Source organism: Adiantum capillus-veneris, chromosome 20 (assembly GCF_014529385.1).
Source record: "Adiantum capillus-veneris isolate H3 chromosome 20, ASM1452938v2, whole genome shotgun sequence".
In the NCBI taxonomy this organism is placed as follows: domain Eukaryota; kingdom Viridiplantae; phylum Streptophyta; class Polypodiopsida; order Polypodiales; family Pteridaceae; genus Adiantum; species Adiantum capillus-veneris.
Genome location: NC_140950.1, coordinates 11,817,650 through 11,835,673, shown reverse-complemented (window position 1 = coordinate 11,835,673; position 18,024 = coordinate 11,817,650). Strand labels below are relative to the sequence as shown.

General features: G+C 43.9%; 1 protein-coding gene across 2 annotated transcripts; it reads left to right on the top strand.

Moving 5' to 3' along the window:
• Positions 1-1,071: 1,071 nt before the first annotated feature.
• On the top strand, positions 1,072-17,054 carry LOC147432099 (putative pentatricopeptide repeat-containing protein At5g52630). 2 transcript variants are annotated; one of them, XM_086492109.1, is made up of 3 exons: positions 1,072-1,277; positions 15,908-15,977; positions 16,093-17,054. In XM_086492109.1, exons 1-3 carry the CDS (start codon positions 1,171-1,173, stop codon positions 16,807-16,809), a joined length of 894 nt encoding a protein of 297 aa, XP_086348235.1. In that variant the 5' UTR covers positions 1,072-1,170; the 3' UTR covers positions 16,810-17,054. The 2 variants fall into 2 exon arrangements, with proteins under 2 accessions (XP_086348235.1, XP_086348236.1); XM_086492110.1 differs by having other exon boundaries at positions 1,074-1,277; positions 16,096-17,054.
• The last annotated feature ends 970 nt before the right edge of the window (positions 17,055-18,024 follow it).

Genomic DNA, 18,024 nt, shown 5'->3' with positions numbered 1-18,024 from the left:
ACGTCAACCCAACATCCTATAAAAGGACTGCTTGGGTTTATGTATTGACACATTGTGTATTGAGTGTTCGCTTGTAGGCGTATCTGAGCCTCTAGCGTTTTTCACTCTCTCCTCTCTCTTCCTCTATCGTTTTTGGCATGTGTGGGCTCTCTCCCTCTCCGCTGCTCACTCTCACACATGGTCTAAGCATTGGCAGGTTGTCAAGCGGATCTTTCACTACTTGAGTGGCGCTTTACATATTGGGTTGTTGCGAGGCTGAGTATAGGGTAGTCTTCACAACTATGGTTGAGTATATATAGCTCAGATGCCTTATGGATGATTTGGGTGTTGGACATGACACTGCCAACACTATCTACATTGACAGTCAGAGCGCATTGGTAGTTGCGAGGAACCCAATTTTTCATGCTCGCACAAAGCACATTGAGGTGCATTATCACTATGTTAGGGAGAGGCTCTTAGTAGGAGAGATCTACTTGGCTTATGTGCCAACACAAGACAACCTTGTAGATCTTTTCACAAAGGCATTGTCGCATGAGAAGTTCGAAGATTTCAGCAAAGCTTTAGGCTTACTCCCCTTTTTGGATTGACTATGTCCTCCGGGCATGGAACTTCCCTAAACTCTATGTGCCAGCTCTTGTTCACCCCATCACTCCCAGGGGGGATTTGTTACCATATACATGTGGTAGTGATGTGTGTGTACACACTTAGGACCACCAGGGGCATTTTTTCCCTCATAGGAGGTTTTCCCCCCATGCATTGTATATACTTCCATCACTCTAGGGCTATCTCATCTTCATTGCACACTAAGTAATACTACTCTGTGTTGTGTGCCTTGATGGTAAGACGTTGCATGGATGGGATTGCTGACTTCTGTAGTGAGGTAGAGGCACTGAGTGCTGTGGGGTCCTCACTAAGGTCGGATGATGCACTGTTAGCAATCTTTAAGAGCAATAAAGCTATTTTAAAAGAGAAGACAGGAGAACCGTAGGAGCAAGAGTTTTCATGCATCATTTCAAGAGCCTTTCTGATTAATTGGGTGTTAAGATTGGAAAGATCTAGAAATCTTTGGAAGTGTCCCATTTCGAAGGTGAACTGGGACCTTCGTAAAGAGAACTCAAAACCTCCAGTTGGGAGGTAGGGTTTAAGGACACAACAGGTCCGGCGAAGAAAATGAGATCAGCAGCAGCTATGCTCCGCCCTATGCTCCGACGTTCTGTTGAAGCTAATCCGCAGGTCGTTGTCGGGGCTCTCTTGCAAGCAGGCGCGCGCTCTCTCCAGTGAGTGATGCCTTTTTTGTCATATTTTCTGCTCTCCATCTCTTTGCCCTTTAGTGTTCTGCATTGCTCTAAATGCACACACAGAAACTGTCCAATATTCTTGCCGCACCTTCCAGGTGCAGGGCAGTGTCTTTCTCTAATCGCAATGGCTGTATAATTGCAGTAGTTTAATAGGAAATGTATGCATACGGTACCGCATTCAGTTCATGTTTTAATACCCCCTCCGCGTTCTGTCCTTTCCTTTATATTTTCTTTAACCACCAAGTATGTGTGAGGAAGCTTCAAGACGGGGCAATCCTTTGTTGCTAGGAAGCTCAGGGCCGTTATCATTGACCGTTTCAACTTGGAGCTATAGTCTTTTTGTTTATTATCAGAGGAGCAATTCATATATGGACATATACAGATAGATTTACAACATATATAATTTATATGTTTATATCTCTCATTTATCTGATATTGTGATATGCTGGGATTAGGCATCGATGGATCCTGTGTAGAGGTGGCAGTACAACACTGCTTAGAGACTAGCATTATATAAGTGCCACCTATCTAGAGAAGTAACACGTGTTCGTGGGTAATGCTTTGGAAATTGATTCAAAACCTCTCCAGAATTCTTTTTCAAGAATTGCTTGAATTTCTCTCTCCAGTTGGGCTAGGAATGCTCTCATCTTCGTACAAGGGTATTTCCGGTTACTTATGGTTAGTGAAGGCTATTGCTACTCCCTCTGTAGTCAAGACCTCTTTTTAAGAATTTAGGGGGACTATGAAAAACTTTGGTTGTCTGCTTTGCTCTCTTACTCCCTCTTGCTGGTGTTATGTGGCTATGCCATGCCAACAACTTGGCAGACTCTTCAATTGGAAGCTTTTGTGTGGCATGAGTTGTCTCTTTGCTTAGCAAGGTAATTGCGCCTTGCTTGCTCAGAGTGCCTTTAGAATGCTAACCTTTTGCAATAAGTGCCAATTTCATCGTAGTTTGCAAAGTATTATGTGGATATAACTTTACATGTATCTACAGGTGCTTGAGGATTGGATTCAATTTTCTATATCTTTTCTCTTTTCTTTGTCTTAAAAAGAAGTAATTTTGAGGAGCACCTCTCAAAACTTGTCCCTAGACGCAGCCCTAGTTGCCAAGAAACTCGTTTCTTTAAATTAAGAAGCCTACAAAACATTTAAAAGGTTTCTCTAGCTCCTTTTGAATCTTTCACAAGAGAATGCTTTCTACTAGTGTCTTAAGTCACATGGTCTTGTTGCTGTGTTACTTTGATTGAGGTTTGCCACTTCAAATTGAGTTTTTGATGTTAGAATTATGCATCTCAAGTGAACGTTTTCTATGATCCTATTTATTCTCTTTAGGTATTTAGTTTATGTATTCGATATGAGTCTGGGTTCGGCAATTCATGTGAGGGCTATTTAAGACTTAAATCCCCCAAGAGAGTATATAAGAAGCTCTTTGCTCCCATAGTAATAATCAATCTATATCATTGCAGGTTGGTTGGTTCAAGCAATCTCTCTCTCTCTCTCTCTCTCTCTCTCTCTCTCTCTCTCTCTCTCGTCGTGTGTCGTGCATACCTCTATCTCTATGGTTCCGCATTGTCGACTTTGACATAGCTTCTCTCTCTGTGATTGTCGGAGAGCGCGAAGGAGAAGAGAACTAGGACAATGTTTCGGTTGCAAGCAACGTCTTCTATGGAACGTTTTTTTTATCGGCAGAATCTACGCAGCGCTTTTAATAAATGCTAGCTTATAAAAATGTCACGTGACACATCCAACCCTATGTGTTAGTGGACAAGCTACAACATGATCAGGGTTCAGTCAGTCAAGTCAGTCTAGAATAGGAAGTGATCTGGCACTTTTGTGAGTGTTTGTAGACCGTGCATGTCCAGATACTTAATTTAGATGCATATCCTCTGGTTGCACACAACATGACCATCAGATTCCAGTTAGATTCCATTAGTAGCATTTTTACAGTGCATCGACCTATTTTTTCTATTTTTGACATTTTTTTCACTTATTATTTTTAAGTGACTTTCGTTGGAAAGTAGGTAGGGAAATTTTGCTAAGTTTGTATAAATAGAAACCTAGCGCTAGCACTTTCTGGCAGAAGAGGCAGCAGGAGCACCTTGCTCAACATGCAACTTCTCAGCAAGACCCCCACATTAGCAGAGCTAGCGTTTTTGCATCTGCAAGGACCTAGCGTTTTCCCTCAATAGAAGGCCTAGCGTTTTTGCACCAGATCGACCAGCGTTTTTGCACTTGCAGATTTCCGGCGACAGTAGACATCAGATCAGCCCTAGCGTTAGCAGATTTCCCCGAAAGAGTAGATCAGCCCTAGCGTTAGCAGTTCCATTAGCAAGGACATATTTCAGCCCCTAGCGTTTTTGGTTTGTAGATCAACCTCAGCATTTTTGCAGATCTTCGCGATGGAATCAGCCCTAGACTCGGCGTTTTCAGTTTTCAGCAGTCAGTTTCCGCAGTAGAACCCCCAAACCTCGTAGATCTCACCTTCCCGCAACAGATCCTTGCCGCACGGTAAGATTCATCAAGGGTTATAATTTCAGCTCGGAAAACGCGGATTTCAGCATCTGCGTTTTCAGTGCGTCGTCGTCGCATTGTCGTCATCGACATAGAGTCAAAATTCAGCAGTTAAAGATTTGCAGATTTTAGCCATTAGCATTTTCAGATTTCAGCCCGTCTCATCGTCGTCGACATCGTCGGCAAGTCCAAGCATTGTAGAGATTTGTGTAATCAATAGTAGACCACTCTCCCCATCGAGAGTGGGGCCCTTGGAGGAGGGTTTGACAACATCTCTGGTGTCGTATTCTCTTCTCTCTCTATCTTTCAGTCTCACCACCTTCACTCACATGTCCAATGTCCATTCACTTTGTTTGTGTCCATTGCACTCGTTCATTAAAGAACGGAAGGCTCTCCCTTCCCGAAGTAAAAGGAACCTTGAGCACAGTTCGGAGCACTCATCTTGAGCAAAGTTCAACATTCATTCTGTTGTACCTTAAAAAAAAAAGGGGTGCCTATGTTCTTTTAAACCCCTTGGCCCAAAAGCAGCCAGCGTGAATCGCGAAAATTCGTACTTTTGTCAATGTTTTTAATGGAAATCCGTACGGAAGTCCACGTCAGCATGTCAACGCAATTTGCAGGTGTGTCCGTACTACCAGGCGTAATCAAGGGCGATTACATTTCTTTCATGAGAGGGATATGTCAGAAACTGATGACGTGGCAACGGACAGCTGGTGACGTGCAAAATCAGACATACGCCATCAACTAGTTCAGTAGAATTGACTCTTAACTATTGACGCACTAGACGACACGAATTCAACACTTGCACAAAGACGACAGTCATTGAACATCCACATCACATTTAGATCATATCAGGTGCAAAGGGAGACACCACCAACCTCAACGGACGCCACCTGTGAGTCTACGCCCTTCCAAGAGGGTATGGCATTTCCTAGGGGAAAACTGTCGGGTTACTAGGGCAATTTAGTGTGGTGAGCGATAAGTTACCTAGAGGGGGCAACTCCCAAGGGAAGATCGAAGCAAGTCTCGTAGTACCTGGGCCTCTGAACAGAGGTACTTGGTCGCTGTCACGGGCCGGTTTCATGGTTCCATCGCCGGGATTAAATCACTTTTTCCCATAGAAGTGAGCCTTGGTCAGTTTGGGCTTGAAGACACATGGGATTATAGACCAGACACAGGAAATTGCAATTATGGCTGACAGACCATATGATGTGACTGAAGAGGTTTCCTCTTCGCAGGGTCAACAGACACATGAAATGGGTGAGTCTTCAAGACCACCACAGACGGATGGTGATATATTCAGGACTCAGTTGGCTACTGATGTGGCTATGTTCACACAAGTAATGCAGAACCCGAGGTTTTTAGCCTTTCTGCAACCTTCTCTTCCGTCTCAGCAAGTTGGGTCATTGGATCATATTCAAAAGCGTGTTAAGGCTCGAGCACAGGTGATTCATACTGCAGAGTCAATGGAAACACCTGTACACTTGACGGAGAACATGTAGTCTCCACAACCTGTGCCTAAGGTGCAAGAACAGGTGGCCGAGATGCCAGTCTTTCAAGTTGTACCAGTTCAGCCAGCCACTTTTTAGCAGCCTATAGCTGGTTCTAATGGACAGGGAAGCAACCTACAGGCTATGCAACAAGTCTTCCCACCACCTTCAGTACACCCTCGCTATTTTGGAGGTGGATCAGTATTCCAGAGCATGGCTGGTCATGCACCTGGAAATCAGTTTTATACGCCAGGAACAGTGTTCGGAGGTGCTCAAACAATGATGCCTAAACCCATGTATGGTGTCACGGACATGCTACCAGGGTTTCAAAGCACTCAGGGCCAATTTGGGATGCCATAGGCAAATTTTGGTATGGCTGGAATAATAAATCAACAGCCAAATATGGCATTTCTAGGTCAACTTAATAGTGGTCAGGGAACACAGATGAACCCTAACAGTGTTCCCATGTTTCAGTCACTTCCATATGACAACTTAACGCCGCTGGAGAGGCCAACTCCGTACAAAGAAGGTGACAAAGGTGTGACATTCACGACCTTTACAGGGTTTGATGACAGGAAGAAGGCTATCTCATTCCTCCATCAGTTTGACAAGGCCTATGCAGGGGGAAACTTTACAGAGGCTTCAAAGGTCCGCAAGGTAGCCACTTTCTTGACAGGGAATGCGGGACAATGGTGGACAACTTTATTGCTGCAAGGGCAAGCTCCGTCCACATGGATTTACTTCAAGCAGATTTTTGCAGCAACATGGTTATCTGATGACTTTGAAGCAGATGTCATGACAGAATGGCACCAACTTAATGTTGTTACTTGCAAGAATTTGGGTGACTACAATCGGAAGTTTTGGAAAGCTCTACTTCCAGTAACTGCAGGCCGTCTCATTTTATTCTTGTCAGGAAGAAGATAAAGCCAGATCAGATGGCACGCTTGTTTATGAGCAATATTTTCAAGTATCATGGCATGCCACAATTGATTGTTAGCGATCGTGATCCACGCATGACAAGTTTGTTCTGGAGAGGCTTGTTTGAGAATATGGGCACAACGCTCAAATTCTCTTCGTCATTTCATCCTCAAACAGATGGGCATTCAGAAGAGGCAAATTCTATTGTCCTAGATCTGCTAAAGTGCTACGTGTCATAGCATAAAGGAAAGTGGGAGCAGTATTTGCCATTGGTGGAGTATGCATACAATAATACAGTGCATTCATCAACTGGCAAGGCACCTTTTGAGATAGTTTAAGGTGGCAAGAAAGCTCCTCCCATACTGCATATAAAGGACAAGATATTTGAAGCAGATAAGTATGTTCAGGACATGGATGAAATGTACAAGAAGATCAAAATGGCCTTGGAAAAGACTCAGGCAAAGCAAAAGAAAGCAACTGATCGTCACCGTCGTGAAGTGGTATTTTCACTTGGTGATTGGGTGCTTCTACGCTTTGAAAAGGCAAGGTTAAAGAAGATGAAGGGCAAGGAAAGACCGTTTCCAAAGCTCAGCATGCGTTACTATGGGCCTTTTTAAGTATGCGACATAATCAATGATGTTGCATATAGGCTGAAATTGCCTGAGAGTTGGAAGATTCACAATGCGTTTCATGTGAGTCTTCTTAGACCCTATGTGGGTGATGTGCCAGAGGATATGCCAGCTGAAGATCAGCCGGAAGTTGAGGAACTTGACGAGATCTTGGTCCCGGAACAGATTTTGGCACATAAGGAAAGAAAAGTGAAAGGCAAGGTTGCTAGGCGTTACTTGGTAAAGTTGAGAAACTATCCACCAATGGATGCTAAGTGGATGGAAGAAGGTGAACTTGCAGAGTCACCAACTGTGTTATCACTTTACCTTGAAGCTTTCGATTTGCAACCTACCTTGATCCCTTGAGTTTCAAAGCTACATGGATTGTCAGTGTGGCAATGGCTTCTAAAACAAATGATGTACATGGTATTTAAAGTGAGCTCAAATCAAGTACATGTTACATGAATGTTAGAGCTGTACAGATTGTCAGTTTGGCAATTGCTCTTATGGAATGTCCAAAACTTTGGTTAGTGCTATAGAAGTGAGTATTTCTTGTCAGTTTTTCAAGGATACAGTAATTGCTTCTACTAAAAGGGTACATGTGTAACTGCATTCTTAAACTGTCGGTTTGGGTATGCTTGAAAGTGTTACTGGATCCAACGTGTACTAAAAGACAGTGGCAAAATGTGAAGCTATCATTTTGTCATTGGAAAGTTAATGACTCAAAGCAATGGCACAGTGCGAAGCTACCACTATGTCATTGGGACAGGGTTCACACGCAGGCAATACATGTGTCGATGAGGTGTTGAATACACCAGGGTTGACAATGAGCATGTATGTGTCGTACATATGTCGACAGGTGTTGAATACATCAGTGTTGACTGTGAGCATATACGACATAGATGCAAACGAGGACGTTTGAGATTTCAAGAGGGGGGTATGTCACCAGCGTGTGACTACTATCTATCCTTTTTGTTGATTTCTTTCTTATTATTTATTTACTTTCACTTTTTGGAAACACCCTCGGGAAATCTAACTACCCTGCATTGCATAGCTAGTGTGGAACTGTCCAGAGGGAGTCCAGGCCTGAGAGCAAGAGAGCACTAAGGTTGGACAAGGACTAGGCACAGTGCGAAGCTATCACTATGTCATTGGGACAGGGTTCACACGCAGGCAATACATGTGTCGACGAGGTGTTGAATACACCAGGGTTGACAATGAGCATGTATGTGTCGTACATATGTCGACACGTGTTAGAATACATCAGTGTTGACTGTGAGCATGTACGACATAGATGCAAACGAGGACGTTTGAGATTTCAAGAGGGGGGTATGTCACCAGCGTGTGACTACTATCTATCCTTTTTGTTGATTTCTTTCTTATTATTTATTTACTTTCACTTTTTGGAAACACCCTCGGGAAATCTAACTGCCCTGCATTGCATAGCTAGTGTGGAACTGTCCAGAGGGAGTCCAGGCCTGAGGGCAAGAGAGCACTAAGGTTGGACAAGGACTATGGTTAGCCACAGTGGGGTCATTGACTAGCCAAAGTGGAATCATTTGCTACATAGGCTACATTTCAGTTTTTGATGTGGCTGCAGTGTACAAAGAGGGTCGGATGACCTAGAAAGATACAATGGCAGCATCTCCTAAAATTTAGGGAACTGCTATTTTGAGACCTGAAAATGTATTCGCGTCACTACCTCCGGAATGACAAGGGGAACATTTTATTACTCTGCCGCGAAGTCAACTGGGCAACCGGTCAGGATATTTTTAAGCGGCGAACCCGAAACGGGGCGGCGAACCCGAAACGGGAAAATGCTTGTAAATGCGCCAAGCGGCACATTTCTGTGCACTTGCCTCCTCAAGGTAGAAGTGGCGCTGAATTTGAAGGGAGGAGGGCTCATTTGCAGCTTCTGTCTCACAGGTTAAGAGCTATGGAGTGCTTCCTTTCCCTCTTATGTACAGTGCGGTGCCAGGAGTGATGCCCTGCACGCTACGCACTGTCCTCTCTCTCCCCTATGGCAGTACGTTATGCCCCTCTAGTGGGCTTTTCAATTGACCAATGTACAGTTGTGTGGGTTCATGCGTGATTGCCGAGGCAAGAGCCTCTTGCATAGGTACTGGATTAGCTAGCGGCTAATCCCCCGCAGATATAGGTGATTCGGAGAGGTTTCACGCCCGAATTCTCGTCTGATTCAAAGGGCAAGTAGCCCTACAGGTGCGGGAGCTCGAGGACTTGCTACGGATGCAACCGGCACGCAAAACGGAGCCCGAAACAGTAAATTACAGCCTGCTGTGTATTTTTGCAGGTTTAGGGTTTTGGCCCTAAACGGACCCTAATACCCCCAGGAGGTTCGGGGACGCGAGGGGACTGTTGTATAGGTGATCTGGCACATGTTCGGGGCTGAAAACAGAGAATTCGGCATGCTGCAGATTCTCGCTAGGTTTTGCAAAGTGCCCGTATGCGTCGGGAGAGCCAGTCAATGCGTGGGAATACCGATTGTGAAGGGTCCTAGTACAGTTATGTTGCCGAAATCGGACCGGAACAGTTGAAATTCAGCCAAGCTTGTGCGGGGCAGCTTGTAGGGAACCACATCATTTATTCCCTCTTTTAAACAATAAAGAAATACCGAAAGGGGCGCCTAAGTTAGGGGCCAATCTGGTGTCGGTCTTCTCATACAGGTGCAATCTAGCAGCCTGTATCCCTTTCCCCTTTGTTGTGTCTTGAAAGTACAAGTAAAGTGGGCGACAAATTAAATGGGTGAAAGCAAATAAGGTTTAAGTCTAAAGTCTGCCGCTCTCTTTGGATTAAACAGGCCGGTTTCACAGACCATTGTTTGTATACCAAACGTGATGAGGATGGCAGCCCTATCATTCTTGTGCTCTATGTAGACGATATGTTGATAGCTGCAAAGAAAAGAAGCACTGTTGATGCTCTTAAAGGGCAGCTGAAATCTGCGTTTTCAATGAAAGACCTTGGGGCAGCTGAACATATACTTGAAGTGCGTGTTACACGGCAAAGAGACAAGCGCCTATTGTATTTGTCGCAAGAAAAGTACATTGAAAAGGTGCTAGACAGATTTAACATGGCCGAAGCAAAGCCTCTTGGTGTGCCATTACAGCCATATATCAAGATCTCCAAGGATGATTGTCCCAAGTCAAAGGAAGAAGCCAATGACATGCTAAGTGTGCCTTATGCTTCAGCTTGTGGTTCACTTACGTATGCTATGGTTGCTACTAGGCCTGACATAGCCCATGCAATGGGAGTTGTGAGCCGGTTTATGGCTAATCCAGGCAGGTTGCATTGGGATGCAGTGAAGTCCATTATGAGGTACTTGAAAGGGATTAAAAACAAATGCCTCTGCTATGGTAAAGGACCAATGGAGTTGAAAGGATTTTGTGACTCTGACATGGCTGGTGATGTGGATACACGGAAATCCACAAGTGGCTATGTATTTACTCTTGCGGGAGGTGCTGTTTCATGGTGTTCTAGATTGCAAAAGATTGTTGCATTGTCTACGACAGAGGCTGAATATATTTCAGCCACTGAGGCTTCCAAAGAAGCTATTTGGTTAGCACGCCTATGCAGTGAGTTTGGTTTGCCTGCCAAGGCACCTATGCTTGGTTGTGATAGCCAGAGTGCTATATGTCTAGCAAAGAACGCCATGTTTCATGCACGCACAAAGCATATTGATGTGCGGTATCACTTCATACGAGAAGTGCTTGAGGATGGCCTTATTACATTGGTTAAGGTCCATACATCACAAAATCCAGCCGATGCTCTCACTAAGTGCTTACCCAAAGCACATCATCATCTATGCATAGAGATGGTGGGAGTCATGTAGCTTAAAGGCGCCATTTATGCCTTTAAGTGGGAGATTGTTGGGTTAAAGGCCCAAATGGCCCCCTTTTAATGTATATTTTAAAGGTACTAACCTTTGGTTAAGTTCACATTGAACTTGGCCACTAACTTATTAAATTGGTCCTTATACAATAATAAAGGGATAGTGAGTTTTTACAACTCACTCACTTATTCTCTTGCAGCAATAGCGTGCCCTCTCTCTCTCTCCCTATCGTTCTGCTAGCGCTTCCTCTCCTGTTGGCCTTCGCCACCCCGCTCTGCACACACACTGCACTTCCTCGTGTGCTCTATCACTTGAACACACCACCGCGCGCTCATCAGGCCGATGCCTGGGGAGCGTTCCGTTGTATGCTAGAAAACTTCCAAACGACGCAGGCCGATTCCTGGGGAGCGTTTGGTTGTATGCTTGTAAAATAATTGTTGTTGTGACTCCTGGCCCGGACCTGGATGGTTATGCGGGAGGAGTATTAAGAAGTCTGAGCAGTGGTCACTCTCAACACCTCCAAACAACGCAGGCTGCGGTCTGGGGGGCGTTTGGTTGTAAAAGGCCTCTATATCTCGCGGCCCGGACCTTTTTAGGTTATGCGGGAGGAGTGATGAGGGAGTCGTTGAATATCTCCCGGCCCGGACCTTGTTAGGTTATGCGGGAGGAGTGTTCATCGGCGGCTTTATGTTTCTAGGTCTTGTAACATGCATATGTGAGCATTTGTGTTGCATTGTGAAGTGCCAACTACTGAATATTCCTAATTGGATGAGATTGCCTGGGTATGTAATTTTAGTGCATCAAGGCACTCGTGGAAGATCATTACGGTCTGGGTGTGATGGCTAATTTTACTACGCCCGATTATCAAGAGTTCCGATCTGGACGAAAGGAGAAGCTAACTCCTTGATCAAAACAGTCGAAAGGAGAAGCTAACTCCTTGATCAAAAGAGCAGAAAGGAGAAGCTAACTCCTTAATAAAAAGAGAGCAAACTGATTGTCCCTCGGAAATTTTTGAGCTAACTTACAGATATGATGTAATCGCGGATGATTACTCTCTTTCAAGAAGGGGAGATGTAACAAACTGCTGACGTGTCAAAGCCTAAAGAATGGAGTCAACTTACAGACGACGTGGTTGTCTGAGAGCAGAAACCTTAACCCTAATTTCGGCCAGAAACCCTAACTGCTAAACATCCTAATTTTGGAAACCTCAACCCTAAAATTTGCAAACCCTAACCCTAAAATTGCAGAAACCCTAACCCTAACCCTAAGGGATGTAGGAAAGTTTTTGAAAATTGCGTTGGCATGATGACGTGGCAGGTTGTACGTATTTCCGCGTTTGGCGTTGACTGATGACGTGGTAGGCTGTACGGATTTTCGTAGATTACGTTGGTAGTTTTTGGCTTTGCTTTTGGACTAGAAGCTTTTGAGTTTTAAAGGCTTTTTACTGTAACTGCTTTTCAGGCCAAGGGCTTTTAAATATGAGGCTAGGGCTCATTCTCTGGCATGCTTCCTGGCGAAGGTGCAGAGTGTGGAGTACCGGCTTGTACTGTGTTGATGCAATATAATGAAACACCGAAAGGGGCGCCAAGGTTTGGGGCCAATACTCTTTGGGGTGGAATTCCGCCACTCCGTGTCGCGTGTTGTCTCTCTCTTTTAGTTCAGTTGTTATTGAAGTGGTAAAAGTCTGTTCTTTTCTATTGGCACGTGGTGCCCGTCTTGTGATAGTCACAGGTTAAGAGCTATTGATTGCAAGCTTTCCCTCTCATGTACAATGTGGTGTAAGAAGTCATGTCCTGCAGGCTGCACACCTCACACTGCTCTCTCTCTTCCCTACGTGCAGTAATGTGATGCTCCACAAGAGGGCTCTTCATTTGACTCATGTACAACTGTGTGGTTATATGTGTTTTTGCTGAGGCAAGAGCCTCTCTGAGCAGGAACGGGAGTAGCTAACTGTTGCTTCAAAAGCATGCACCGGTGAGGGTGATAACCTCACGGTACAGGTGCGTTTTCAGCGTTGGTTATGCTCTGTATTTTGATTGTTTTTCAACCATAAGGACGTCAGAACCATTGGGAACAGCGTCCCTCTGTTAGAGGATAGTTTGGGGATTGTTTAGGGTTGAAAACAGGGCAAAAACCAGTAAATACAGCGTGCTGAATAGTGTTTTTGGGCAGAAATCAGAGGGTTTATGTCGGTGGAAGTGAGTTCCAGCAGGGGAATTGGTTTCGGGCAAGTTTTGGGGTTGTTATGCTATTGAAATTTTGCCAGAACAGATGGTATTTAGTTGGATACAGGTAAAGAATTCCCATGACTCTTCTTGTAACTTACCCTCTTAAAGTTAAAAAGAAATATCGAAAGGGGCGCCAATTTTGGGGCCTACAGGTTGTTGGCGTCCGCTCGGAATATTCTAGCTTCCGAGCCGTGTGTGTGCTTAAGTGTTAATTCCCCTCACCTCTCAAAAGTGCTCTGTGTGTGTGTCTAAAGTAAAGAATTTTGGGTGAAACCCAAGGCCTACTGCCCTATGGGCCTGTTTCATTTTGTCTTTCAATCTTGCACTCAAAGTTCAAACACAATCACACGAGTGAGTACTCAAGATCAGATTTTTGGGAATTTCAGTTCATCAATCACACACTTAGTTCATATTGAACTTAGTGTTTCAATCATTCAGTGTAGTCATCTTATCCCTGTGTAGCCATCTTATTCCTCGGGAACTCTTGATACGCTCACCACAGTATCCAGTCATCTCATTCATCATTGATCATCATTCAAAATTCATGTTTCTTATCTTCAATCTTGAGTGGGTTCATTCTTGAGCTGTCACTGCTCCTAATTGCATTCATATGGAAATTCCTTACCATCTCATTCTCGATTTCACATGTTATTAGTACACAGACCTTCTAGACACATTAATTCTATACATAAATTAGAGTCATCTTCGAGAATTCCTATTTCAATTTTTTTCATAAAGTCATAAAACAAATTCCATTGTCTGTTCTAGAGCGAGTATCTTCTCGCCGAGTTCTATTTCAGTCTGTCATTCGTTCTCATTCTTGTGCCTTTTTGAGGCACCGTGCATATATATGTCCTTGTTCCCCACAATCAAAGCACTTCCCCGTCTTGAGGTATTCGTCTTTCTGTTCCTCAATCAATCGTGGACGTGTATCTTTTTTTCCTCTTCTTCCGTCATCAAAAAGTTGATCTGTTGAATAAGTTAAGTTATCTGAATGCATAGCAAACCCTTGCTTAGCATGTCCCATCAGTTGCTGTATGGATTTAGATTTTTGTAACAAGTAATAATCTTGTATCTCTTTGGGAAGTCCACAACAAAATTACCCGATTTGTTGCTTAAAACTCATCTTTTTAAAAGATGAGGCAAGAAGAAAAACATCCCAAAATCTCTTGCAATAAGTATCCAGAGTATCTGCCTTGGCCATCTGAAGATGATTCCCGGCGGTAATCACGTCATGTTCGTACTCTTGAGTGAGCCACGAGGAAATAAAAAGTCTCTTGAATTTTTATCACTTTGTCGGTGCTTCTTTTTGTAACAAAAGAGTGGACCACCATGTCCGTGTATTTCCTTTCAAATAGGAAGCTGCCCTTCTAATCATGGAGTGCTCTAAATAGCGCCCTCCAATAAAAGCTCTGTCAAATTGTTGAATAAAAGCGAGGGTCTTGTGCGCATCGCAAAAACCTGAAAAGGTATTAAGTTTTAATGCTTGTCCACCCTCCTTGAATTCTTTGGTCTTCTTGCTCTCATCTTCGAGAAAGTCGTATTGATTGGCTCTATAAAAATGTTTCCTCTTTGAATAAAACATACGGTCATGAGAGTCCGAACTCTCAAAAGAGGATGAATCCTTCTCAAAACTGCTAGAAAATCTTTGATGGAATTAACTTTTCTTGGTCTTCTTGTTCTTTCCATATCTTTGGGTCTTTCGCTGTTTCTTGCCCTTTCGGTCCGCATCATTGGAATCAGAAGAGGAAGAGCTGTTGGAACTATCAGAAGAAGATGAGGACGAATTGGAAACACCATCGAAGCGTACACGCTTCTTGGATTTTCGTGCATTTGCAAAAGAAGACCGTCGACCTAAATAACCGGGGTAATCTGTTCCCTTGCTGCGTCTTTTTGAATGCTTCATGGTCTTCAATATTTGGCTGACTTGTCGTTTAATCACATCATCAAGTTCATCTCCAGTGTACATCCGCGGGACAGGTGGTTTCTTCAATGCGGACTTTAATGGTAAATCGATGGCCATACGCCATTGGGAATGCATTCCATCAATCGGGTGCTGGGTCAAAAATTTCGTGTATTGGGGATCCTCTAAATATTGTAGCATCTGCTTAGCACACACATCAACTTGCTGTTGACGTAGCATCTCCACTTGTTCATACTCCGTAGGCCGCGGAGGCCTGTACTCTTGTTTTGATTGCCCATTAGAATTTCCCGTACTTTGACCTGATCCGGAATTGTCGGGTGGTTCGTCTAATTCTTGCGGGATTCATCATTTGAAACCATGTGTATCGTGGTAAAAGGATCGGATTTTCCGGTGGAAGGAAAATCGCATGAGCTCTGAGATTGTTGTAACAAACTTGGACACCCCACGTCGGAAATATGGCACGCCACACGAGAAAAAGACTTCACAAATTTTACTACTACTTAAAATAGAGTCAACATGGCCCACCGTAGTTCCGTGCCCAGGGTATTGGCCCCAAATCTGGCGCCCCTTTTGGTATTTATTTTTATATCAATGCTTGAGCAAAGTACAAAGACCAAGGGTCCTCTAGATTGGAGAGTAAGTGCCCCTGGGTTCATATTTTTAGGCCCTTGGCCTTCAAACTCAAAAGCTATTACATGGAAAGCTGTAAACTCAAAAGTCAGCATCTGCCAATGCTTTCAATGGAAATCTGTACAGCAGTCCTCGTCAGCATGTCAGCACAGTGTACGGATCTGTCCGTACTGCCACGTCATCAGCTGTCTGTACTGCTACGTCATCAGTTTGTGACACGTTCTATCTCCGACATTTTTGTTCTGAGCTGCTCCTTCTTCTGAAGCATTTCACGGGCTCTCTCTAAATTTGAGTTAAGGAGCAAATACCAAGGAAACAAAAGTTTTGAGCCTATAAGAAGTAGATACAAGAGACATGGAATGGAGTTTACAACTGCTCAGTTTCTTTTTTAAATAAACCTAAGTGCTCCTTGTGACATCCATCTAATGTTTAAAGTTTCTTTGTATGATGCAGTACCAAGCCTTGGGGAGATGATTTTTTCAAAATGGCAGATTCAATGTTCACACCATGTCTCGACGAAGAGGTATTCGGTATATTGTGCAGCTTTGATGGAAGGTTGACTTGTGGTGTGGATGTTTGCGTTTGTTTAGGTGCTGTGACATTGCAGAGCGAGTCTTTTAATACCTGCTCTTTTTCAGCAGCATTCGCACATGTATTCAAGGGATATGGATGATGTGGCTCCAGCTTCTGCATTACCTGTCCATGAGGGGTGTGGTTCTATGACGGGCAGTACACCATTGCAGCCTAGTACAAAATTGTGGGCGCCCCTATCTTGTGGATGCTCAACTCATAACCACACACGGTCAACTGTCAGCCCTGCTCCGCGGATGGGGCCTCTGAGCTCTACTGGTTCTATAATGCTATCAAACAGCTATGCCTCAAGCAGCAGGTTTGAGGATAAAGCAAAGATTCGAGCGCTAATGGAAGCTAGGGGCTTGAAAAAAGAGCCTGGATGGAGTCGAATTGAGATTCAAGGTCAGCTGAACACTTTTCTTGTGGATGACAAGTCACATCCACGGAATAAAGAAATTCGTGTAGAGCTACAGAGAATGCTCGGATTGATGAAGGATGCAGGTTATGTGGCAGATTTGCGCTGTGTTTTGCGTGATATACCAGAGTCAGAGAAGGAACACGCTCTTCAGCATCACAGTGAAAGGCTTGCCATGGCTTTAGGTCACATAAGCCTTCCGCCTAGGGCTCCCATGAGGGTCATCAAAAATCTTCGTGTATGTAATGACTGCCATGTTGCCACTAAATATTTCGCCTATATCTATAAGCGCGAGATCATTGTGCGAGATGCAACCCGGTTCCACCATTTCAAAGAAGGGTTCTGTTCATGTGGAGACTATTGGTGATTTGGAGGCTGCTGGCATTGACAGTCAACTAAACATTGTAGGCTGCAGGTGGCAGGTTTTGGAATCATGCATTGAAAACATGTGGACCTCAGACAACCTATCCTATCTTACGTTACATTGGTTAGCTTTGATTGCAGTACGAGCATGTAAGGAATCTCCCGACTTGGTTTTGCTTGGTTTGCCATGTTCTAGCTAGCTATGTAGATTCTAGTCTTAATCCATATGACAGTGTTTAGTTTGTGGTTTGGATGCCTCTTTTTACTTTTGATGAAAGACTGTTTAAGATCTTGAAAGCTTTTTGATGTCCTTTTTGTCGGTTGGCAAGAGAAACAGGAGGGTACGAGGTTGGTTTGATTCCTTGGCGTATCACTATATGTGCTTATGTCAAATGGTGTGGCAACCATTGATTTGTGGAGTCTTACTTACTTCACGGTTGGTTTGCACACTGTTAAATTTTGTAGAAAGTATCACGTGTGAATGTGCAACATGCAGGAGAGCTATCTAGAGGGTCATTAGTGGGCTGATTCAATGGGATAGGTGTTTGATGGGTACTGCTGTGCTTGCTTCACGCAAGCTGGTTAAATGGTGTGCTTTTGAAAGTGGTGAAGCAAGCTGGATCAATAACAGGAGAGGTTTGTGTGCCGGGTGATGTTTTGACCTGCTACAATGTTGATGGCATGAGCAACACTTTGTCTCTGATAATAGTGCTCCTCGAGAAGAGGGTGGAAGAATGGTAGTGTTGCATGTTGGAAGAGTACGCAGATGCAAGACAGAGTTAACACGTCTTGAGTTCAAGACTAGTCGAATAGATCTTTGACCTAATGGATTGTTCGCGCGCGCGCGTGTGTGTGTGACTGGGTCATTTCAGTTCCCTCGACAAAGAGTTCGAGTCTCTCTCTCTCCTCAAAACAAGAACCATTAGATATTTCTTTGATGCTCTTGGGATTGTTCCTAAGGTGTGAAAGATCTGTTCTCCCCTAGACCAAGCGTCAGTAAAAATGGAATATCTTTACTTGTTAAAATATATTAAGGGATAAACACAAAAAAGGACCTGGCATCTCTGACTTGAACAAGAAACTTTTGTCTATTCATATGGCATCAATTTCTCAATATTGTTTTAAGAAAGATATTAGTAAACAAGCAATAAGTATGAGAGACTTTTACACATCTAAAACCATAGTAGCGCTACTTGCTTTACCTAATGATTTGTGTTGC

Coding starts and splice junctions, on each gene's coding strand:
- LOC147432099 (XM_086492109.1), top strand. CDS start 1,171: ATGAGATCAGCAGCAGCTATGCTCCGCCCTATGCTCCGACGTTCTGTT. Junction 1,278..15,907: donor GCAGGCGCGCGCTCTCTCCA/GTGAGTGATGCC, acceptor TGTATGATGCAG/TACCAAGCCTTGGGGAGATG. Junction 15,978..16,092: donor CACCATGTCTCGACGAAGAG/GTATTCGGTATA, acceptor GCTCTTTTTCAG/CAGCATTCGCACATGTATTC.